The following is an 8,932-nucleotide window of genomic DNA, read 5'->3' as shown; positions in this document are numbered from 1 at the left end:
TTATACACATTTAGGCTTAGGGCACCGCGTTGGATCAGCCGATGACACATGCTCGCTTGCGGCGCCGCTTTCCCCCTCTCCACACCCGCCACTCGTTTGGGGGCGTCGCTGCATCCGCTACGCTGAAGTCCGTATAAGCTAAAGCCCCGCTACGCCTTTCTACACATACAGGACGGTATTTTCACCTAACGTCGCTCATACTACTTACTCAGTAATATGCCCTTTTCCCTTGGCATCAATACCGCAGCGCGGCTCCAGAATGGTGACGGCAGTCACGCCGTTTGCCAATATACGGTTGCTATTGACTGTCATGCAGCAGCGTGCTCGGAACGTCATGCACGAACTTCAAGCGTTTCGCCTAGAGAAGAAATAAAGCTGTGTCGCACTGTTCTAAGATGCGAAGCACGGAGCCACATGCAGGGCCGAGCGGACTCCACAAAATGAAGTGTATCGGGCTTCCTTCTCCAAACCTGCGATTATAAGTTTTACGCTCTCAAATGACGTAAGCGCAGGCCCCAGAACGGTGGCGTTCAAGTGGCATCCTTTTTTTGGCATGCCTTGGGACAACTTATGCCCCAGAGCTAGAGAGAGAAAAATTGTATTATCCAGGGGTCCGGCGTTACCTAACACGTGGATGACGAGGGCATACAAGAACGGCCATAGTATCGGGCAGAATGCAGGAAGTGTGGTCCAGCTCTTGCAGGTATATAGGGGTCCTGAAAGGTGGAGGGGAGGATCCGTATAGGCACGCATCTTCTGATGTCCTCACCTCTAGGAGCTAGAGCAGAGAAGTGTTCGTCGCGGGACGATCCTCGGTAACTCCTCCGGCAAAAGGTGGAAAAGAGATGTCACGGCGTTTCTCTCGCTTCTGAATTAAGGTCCTGCATTGTCACTTGCAGGATGGAAAACCAAAGTAATGTTCAACAGTCTCAAAAGGGAACAGCAGTGTGCAATTGGTAGCGGAATGCTGGAAGTGGTAAGAGAATACGTGAGCAGGCAGTGACCGCAGATTCAGAATAACTAGAATAAGAATGGGGTGGAGCGCATTTGGCAGGTTCTCACAGGTCATGAATGGCAGTTTGCCAGTACTACTTAAGAGAAAAGTATATAACAGCTGTGTTTTACCGGTACTCACCTATGGGGAAGAAACATGGAGGCTAACAAAAAGGGTCCAGCTTAAGGACAACACAGCGAGCTATGGAAATAAAACTGGTAGGTGCAACTTTAAGGGACAGGAAAAGGGCAGAGTGGGTGAGGGAAAAACGCGGGTTAATGGCATCCTACTCGAAATCGAGAGGAAGAAATGGCTTGACAGGGCATGCAATGCGAAGGCAAGAGTAACTGGATTTCAAGGGAAGGGAAGCGTAGCAGGAGACGGCAGAAAGTTAGTTGGGCGGATGAAGTGAAAAAGTTTGCGGGGACAGGGCGGCCGCAGCTGCCACAGGAGGGGGTTAATTGAAGAGATATGGGAGAGGTCTTTGTCCTTGGGCGCAGTCAGGCTGATGATAATGATCGTCTCTTGGCATCTTCTTTGAAAACAGAGAGGCCTAAAAGGCAGATATTCGATCCCGGTAAAATAGCAAATGCATTCAGTGTAGATGCCATGTCAAGTATTGCGCATGGGGGCATCAAGATGCGGGCCTATATGTTACCTGTGATGCTTGCATGTGCAGGCCTCCAAGATATTCTTGGATAAATGGAAAAAAGGGTCACAATGGGTGCCAAGGAGGATCTTCTCTCTATCAGAAAGAATTCCCTGCCCGACCTCATCCTTCCGAAAGGAAGCCCTGCGAGTCACGGACCTCGAGAGCCAGATCGCTCTGGTTTCCTGGACCCGGTCCGAGGCTGCCTCCAGAGGGCTGCTGGACTAGGAGACCCTCTTACAGATGATACCTTCGCCACTTTATTTTCTTCAAAGAAAGTTATTCTCTCTCTCGTCGAAATAAAGGGATGGGTGCAAATATATATTTTGAATGGGAAGTTCCAAAGATAATTCCTTTCGTGGCGGTCATACAATGCTTCCACTGTTTTTCGAACGCAGCGTAGCTGGAAGAAACGCAGCCTTAATCAAGCTGCAAATTTCGTGCTGGCAGAACTGCTCACGAGTGCGCGTGCAGGCACTGGCGGTTAACCGGAAGTGACGCTCCGCTGTTCCGAAGAAAACGAAGAGCGCCATTCATCGCATCCGCCGAGCTGGTGCAGCGTTCTCTCCCTGTCCAGCCCGCTTGGACCAACCGATAAGTGGCCCCTTCCGGTCGATTGACAAGGCTCCAACTCCACGCCGCAGCCACCATGTACGAGAGCTCGACGGTCCGCCTCACCGAAGGCAAGCCGCAGGTGCCATACCGCAGGTGGGCCTTTCTTTTTTGCCATGCAGGTTGAACGTACCAAGCGTCCTGGTGAATACAGCTGGCAGTCTTGATTTTTTTTTTGGCCTGTGCCAAGAAGCTGGACGTTAACTAGGAAGAATCCTTGCGGTTGGTTATACGTAGCTCGGTGCACGCGAGGTATCCTATCTGCTATCGACAAGTCATAGCTGCACTTACTTTTCTGTCAAAAGCGACATTGGAAACAACTCCTGAATCGTCGATTCCCCCAAGGCGAAGTGATGGCCATAGATGTATTGCATCCTTACCCCATGATAGCGGATTTAGGGGAAGGGGTGACAGCACAGAACAAGAAATTATCTGTTGAAGAACCTCACTGAACCCCGTTTTTTTTGGAATGAAGTTAAAAAGTAGAGAGTTCTCTGCACAGTAGTGATTCCTTCTCACTAGTCGAAACGTGATCATGTAATTCAGGATTATGATGTCCTCGAGTGCCCTGTTACGAAAAAAAAGGCAACGAGCTATGGCCATGATTCTGTGCTACCGCCCGCCTCCATTTCCTGTGCCTTCCAATGCCGAGCCATGCTCTTTCATCTCCTTGAGACGTGACCTTGAATAAGGTCTTGAAGAGAGACCAGCTAAGCTCGAGCTCTGATCATTTGCAGTAACATGATCCTTGAGGCGCTCAAAAAGTTGGCGTGAAAAGACGTCTACCCCGAATAGTAGTTTCCAGAAACACCAGGGACGCCAAAGTAAACACTGAAATAGTCAAGTGGAAGTGGTCATTGCAGCTACCAGACTTGCACCCTCACAGCACGAAACATATCAACGAGTTAGTGTACAGTGGTCAAAGTTGACATGCACTGCGTACAGCTGCCGTTCAGTCCTTAGCTTGATTCTAGCAGCTAGATGTGTCAGCCTGTTGTCATGCTCACCATACCACATAAGGGGCTTTATTGCAACTTTAGAAATGAACCCTAAAAGCAACTTGCTTTGCAAAACAATCTGACAGCACCTTCATGCATCACACAGTTGAACCAACTATTTTTAAAGCTTTAAGCGTTCCATTCTGCATAAAATCCGGCTGTGTCTGTTGCGGTTGTTGCGAGCAAAAAATCAGGATTGGTGTACAAGGTGGCTGCATCACATGTGAAGCAGAGGATTCGAAAAGTGATTAAAACGTGAGAAAACTGGCGATTAGAAGGTTACAACATGACTCAAATGTTATTAGGACATGCAAGTATATAAAGTAAATGAATTGCGATTAAAAGAAAATAAGTGTAATTAGTCTGGAATCGAACACCTTACCCTTAGGTTGCAAGACACGCTACCCATAGGCCATACAGGCAAATTCGTACAGCTTGTGTAAAGTGGGGTGTATATGTATTTCGTGTGGTCTGTCACGTAATATGGAAACAGTGTCAGTGTCTTCCTGGGCAAGAGGCATCGTTGCCAGGACCCATTAATGCTATTGCATCACAGCCTTAAAAGCGGAGCTTAAGTGTCTCCTTTTTTTTTTGTTGCCTTATAGAGCAATGTGGGCTGCAGAGCCTGTGATCCCGGACAGAGCTGTCTACACTTTTGGCACGTTGACGCTGCTTGTTTTGGCGGGGGCCCTGGTGATCCTGGGCTATGCTGCCTACGTCAAGCTTTCCTGAACTCCACGCTATGCTGCCCAAATCAAGCTCGTGTGAGTGACACGTGATCTGTCCACTGAATATTTAACTATCACAATAAGGATGGTTAGCAAGACGAGAAATGCCAGATAAGAAGAGGCACGCGTCATGGCCCCAACCATTTATGGCAAGGTCGAAAGAAACAGAAAAGCACTATATTGTAGAAAAGGAACATTGGTCCACTGTTTAAGTATAATTGCACATAAATCTTTACATATGAAGAATGCTGACTTCTCTGCTGTAAAGGCATGCTGATGCACTCAATTAAATGACTTAGACATGGTATGGTACTATGACCCAAAGCATACTTACACGCCTTAAAGTCAATGAGCATGTCAGCCTTGTATGCTAGCTAATGTGTTGACTAACTCTGATATGTTCTTGAGAGAATTGCCAAGTATCAACGGTACTGAGAGTGATAGAACAATTCATTTTTTCATGAGGCCAATGTCACATAGAGCAATGCCAAAGTAGAAGTCATGCATGCTTTTGCTAGCCTACTGAGGTTATGGCTAAAAGTGCATGATAAATTATTCTGGCTTTGTACTCTGCTTACAGTGCATGATTAGCTAATTTGTGCCGAGATGAATTCATATTAAATGAGATTGGTTCCATGTTCTTCTAATCTAGTGGCGAAAGTAGACACTTATTTACAAGAATGTTCACTTATACTTGCAGTGCAGATTTTATACTTTTGTACAAGAACTCTGCAGTGCCAGAAAACATGCTTCCTTTGGGTGAAATTAAATGGACCTTAATCAGGCAAAACAACAAAAAAACAAGTTCAGGCATTGCATTAATATGCCCAATTATGAACCATTACTGATACTCTGCTTTCCATTATATTTCAGAACATCCACTGATCTGGTTAAATGGGACGCTAAATAAAGACATCACTGCAAGTCTGCAATTAGCATTATTTTCTTGGAACAACACGCTTATCACACCGGCCTACACCCACATAAATCAACATATCCTTACAACACAACTGTTCAATGTACATCTGTCCATGGTGAACATAACACACAGGTGCAAACAGTGCAGGATGCAAACTGACCCGCAGCACAAGGCGACAGAAGTAGGTGCAAGTCAATCTTGTTCACGCAGTATCCCTGCAGTTAACTCGTCCATCAAACTCCAATATACTACTTCCAAGCTGCTCTCAGTGCTTTTCTTGCAGAAAACCGCTTGCTGATGTACGAAACTAGGATAAGTATTGTAAGCACAACAGATATCAACACGTGATCAAAGTCGTCCTTCAGGATGTCGAACGTTTTAGATGGCGCCACTCTAGTATAGAAAATATCCAGCCCATAGGCCACTACCAGGCAGGTAGATTCCAGTCCTGACGCAGCTGTTGCAAAGCCTGCCACTCTTGCGACAGACTGGTTGTAATTTACTATGTGCTCAGAGTTAATGGGAAGTTCGGGCATGTAGGGAATAAGGCCTTCTTCGCGGTGCAGAGCTGTCGGCGTGATGGGTCTTCGTGGATCCAGGAGTGCCTTTGGTAGCTCCAAAATGGCTCCAGACGGCAAAGCTAACAGGACATGTTTACTTGTGATTCCCTTTTCGGTGACTGTGTCGCTCATGGCATCTACTGAGCTTGGGAACACGTAACTCTGGTGTTCGACAATAGCCCCCGGCGGAGAGTTAAAAGATGAAAAAGCAGAAGTGTTGCTTTGAGTTGCCCCTTCATAGAGCTCAATCACAGAGATTTCAGTGCGACGGGACTTTTCATTGTGGTAGCAGTAAACTACCCAATTCTCTGAGTGCACTAGATGCAGAGGGCCCCTAGCTCTCTTGTGGTTGGCCGAGTAAATGAATGCACCAGTGACGACATCAACTAGGTGCACAGTGACACTTGCCACTTTGTGTACGCTGTCAGTACCTTCAGTGACAACAGCAACCAAATTCGGGTTCAGATATTTGTACAGAACACTGCGATCACCCATAACACGGCCTTGGGAATGTACGTGCTCCAGTGGATTGCGTGTCACAAGTTGTGTGATCTTCTGCCCATCACCCTGAACAAATGCAGTCCAGACTGTCTCCACAGCAAGCTTGTTGGGCGTAGATGGCCTCAGGCTATATCCGACAAGATACCCGGTGAAAACATCAGCGGTGAAGAGGTACTGGGTGCTGCGGTGTTCGTAAACAAGCTTTGCAGATGACTGCGGGTAGGTATGAACACCAAGTTCACTGTCTAGAAGAATGAGGCCTCTAGTGTACTCGTCATCAAGGAATGGTAGAGATGATGCTTGCTGAACGCGGTAAGGAAGTTCCTGTTCATCCAGGATGGCTCCTGTTATAGGGTTGACAGATACCAAATAGCCATTGCCAGAGCTGTGCTTTCCAAGCACTGTGCAGCGAGGTGGGTGGGGGTAATGTGCAGTAGTCCTCTGGACAAAGATGGGCAGCTTTTCAGTGCCAGCACTGCTTACAGGGTGCAATTCTGGAAAGTGCTGGCTCCATACTATCTGCCCATTGCGGTTGTCAAGAGCAAACAACTTCTGAGCTGCGGTGCTCATCAATATAACTTTGTTGAAGCCAAATTTGTCACGTGTAAGATCTCGTGAGGACACACCTGCTTCCGGTTGGCCTATAGTTCCAGTGAGACTAGCAACCAAGCCTAGAAGCAAGCTCTGCAACTGGCACAGTTGCATTGTGATACGTGTCACAAACATGGCCAGAATGTTGGCCTTTCCATCTCCAAATTCCTGTTCAATCTTGGCATCAGTTTCTGACAGAGGCAAATCAATAAACTGTGCCTCGAGAACAGAGGCCAAGGCCTCCTCACGCGTCCACATCAGGCGGCCTTGCTGGTGGAACAGCAGCACAGCATCATCCTCAGCAACCACGAGAGTCTTGTAGGCGGGTTTCAGATCCTTCAGCAAGAAAGGCAGCAGGTGCACGCTGGCGGCATTTGCCGTACTGGGCGGAATTGCAAACTGGCCCTCGTAATCTGCTCGCTGCTGCCAGCTGCCCCCAAGCTCATAGATAAAAATTTTACTGACACCGCTCTCCGTTTGCTCCACGACACCCAAGGAGGGGGTTTCGCCACGTCCGTCAGTGCTTCCCGCACTGATCGCGTTGCGAACAGCTTGCCACCCATCGCCCATGCTAATGAGATGAGTAGCATTTGGGAACATTTGCGCAAGCCTCACACCCGTCTTGGTTATCCGCAACACAGCGAAACCACCACGCTCAGGCATACGCAATGCCAGGTACGAATCCTCCTGGGGGTAGGCCGGGCCTTCGATGGGCTGCAGGACCGGAACAGCGGCTGGGTCGTCAAGCTGGATGCCGAGAGAGGAGAGCGGGACGTCGCGGAAAGCTGCCGACTCGCCCAACGCCATGACTCGAACTGTGGACACCTTGGGATCAAAACACGCCAGGTATTTGTGCTCCACAAGCTTACAGTCAGTCCGGTCAGTAATCCACGGTGCCGAAACCACGGGAGACGTTTTCATTTCGCCATTTCGGAGGTTGTAGACGGTTGCAAGGACGTGAGAGCCGGAATGTATTTCGACTGCGGTGAGCTCCCTCGCGTGAGGGTTCACATCATACCTGACCAGAGGAGCGGAGCTGCGCGGGAGGGTCTTCTCCCATTGGAGAACTCCAGTGTGAACGTCCCAAGAGCGCACGTACGGCGCGTCGCCCGAGACGGTGATGAGATCGCCGCCAGAGGAGACAGCGTGAATCTTGCCGTCCTGCTCAAGCACTTGCCTCCACATCAGGGCTCCGTTGCGGGTGCCCAAAGAGGCCAGCACACTCTTCTCAGTGGCGACCACGACGCGCTGGCCGGGGCCCGCAGTGCCGGGATCGGCGTGCACGTACACAGGTTTTCCGATGAATCGTTGCCGCCAGTCCAACTTTCCTGCTTGGTCTTCGTACAAGGCATGGACGCCGAATTCTCTCTGCTGCACCGTTGAGAGAGCCACTAAAACGGCTACAAGAGTCTGGGAGAGCATTTGGTACGTACTTCCCATCATCGAAGGTAGTACATTAAGTGCAGGAAACTGCGAGGAAATCATTCATAGCTTTGCAACGTGCATTACTACAGCTGGCGCTTGTACTACGTCGACGGGCACCGGCAAATTAACAACGCTATATCAAGCCGGTAAAACGACGCCGTGGTAATTTCGACGAGGAAGATTTTAGCGTCCCATCTCAGAGTAGATTTTTTTTTCTAAGTATAGTTTTTCTCTAAGGCATGTTAGAACTGTAGGTGGTCTAGAGCAAATAATATATTTTATTTTCTTGCTTAAAACTTCTCTTTAAAACTTGCGTTTCCCTGGCGGTGACCTCCGCGATCAGCTACGGCATCGCGCAAAGGCCACGCCCTGACTAACAACGTAGCGCTGCAATCGTTTGCGATGTATACCGGGGCAAAAGAGCAGACGCCTTTGCAGCGCGCTGTTAGTGCTGTTTGCGCAGCATTCCCACCTTATTTTAAGCAGACCCCTTTGCAGCGCGCAGTTCGTGCTCTTTGCGCAGCATTCCCCCCTTATTTTTAATTATTCATTTTCACAGTTCAAAGCTGCACGGTGGCTGTGAGGCACAACGAAGTGCAGACCTCCATGTTAATTGCGGCCACCTGTGGTATTTTACCGCTCGCCAAAATCTATAACGGCCAGGGGTGAGGGAACTGCTGTTTGCTAAAGCTTGTTTTCTTTCTTTTTGCGTTTTCCATCAACATAAAACAATACCTGTTTGTAGACTTGTGTCATGATTTTGGCCTTACTATTGTCGTGCCTGAACACTAGCCACATTTTTTTCTTCTTATTACTAGGCGTTACCGACATTTTGAGCCCTTTTATAAGTTTTTGCGCTCACAGGAGAGTTGCACACTCCTAAAGCCCTTCGCACGATGCAGCGCTGTATGCAAACCAACATTTAAAGCAAACAACTATGTAACGGTAATGTATT

At 48.5% G+C, this 8,932-nt stretch overlaps 1 protein-coding gene and 1 long non-coding RNA gene across 2 annotated transcripts; one reads left to right on the top strand and one right to left on the bottom strand.

The window, feature by feature from the left end:
• The first annotated feature begins 2,095 nt into the window (after positions 1–2,095).
• Positions 2,096–4,913, top strand: LOC144128504 (uncharacterized). The gene is made up of 3 exons (XR_013313796.1): positions 2,096–2,351; positions 3,859–4,017; positions 4,855–4,913. It is a non-coding gene; the product is annotated as an uncharacterized LOC144128504 (long non-coding RNA).
• EMC1 (ER membrane protein complex subunit 1) lies at positions 4,909–8,099 on the bottom strand. The gene has a single exon (XM_077661942.1). It carries the CDS (start codon positions 8,035–8,037, stop codon positions 5,149–5,151), a length of 2,889 nt encoding a protein of 962 aa, XP_077518068.1. The 5' UTR covers positions 8,038–8,099; the 3' UTR covers positions 4,909–5,148.
• Between the last annotated feature and the right edge of the window lie 833 nt (positions 8,100–8,932).

Source organism: Amblyomma americanum, chromosome 4, assembly GCF_052857255.1.
Source record: "Amblyomma americanum isolate KBUSLIRL-KWMA chromosome 4, ASM5285725v1, whole genome shotgun sequence".
Classification (NCBI taxonomy): domain Eukaryota; kingdom Metazoa; phylum Arthropoda; class Arachnida; order Ixodida; family Ixodidae; genus Amblyomma; species Amblyomma americanum.
The sequence above is the reverse complement of the archived record's forward strand: the minus strand, read 5'-3'. Positions and strand labels throughout refer to the sequence as shown.

Bases quoted from the DNA above. Each gene is read 5' to 3' on its own strand.
- EMC1 (XM_077661942.1), bottom strand. From the start codon at position 8,037: ATGATTTCCTCGCAGTTTCCTGCACTTAATGTACTACCTTCGATGATG.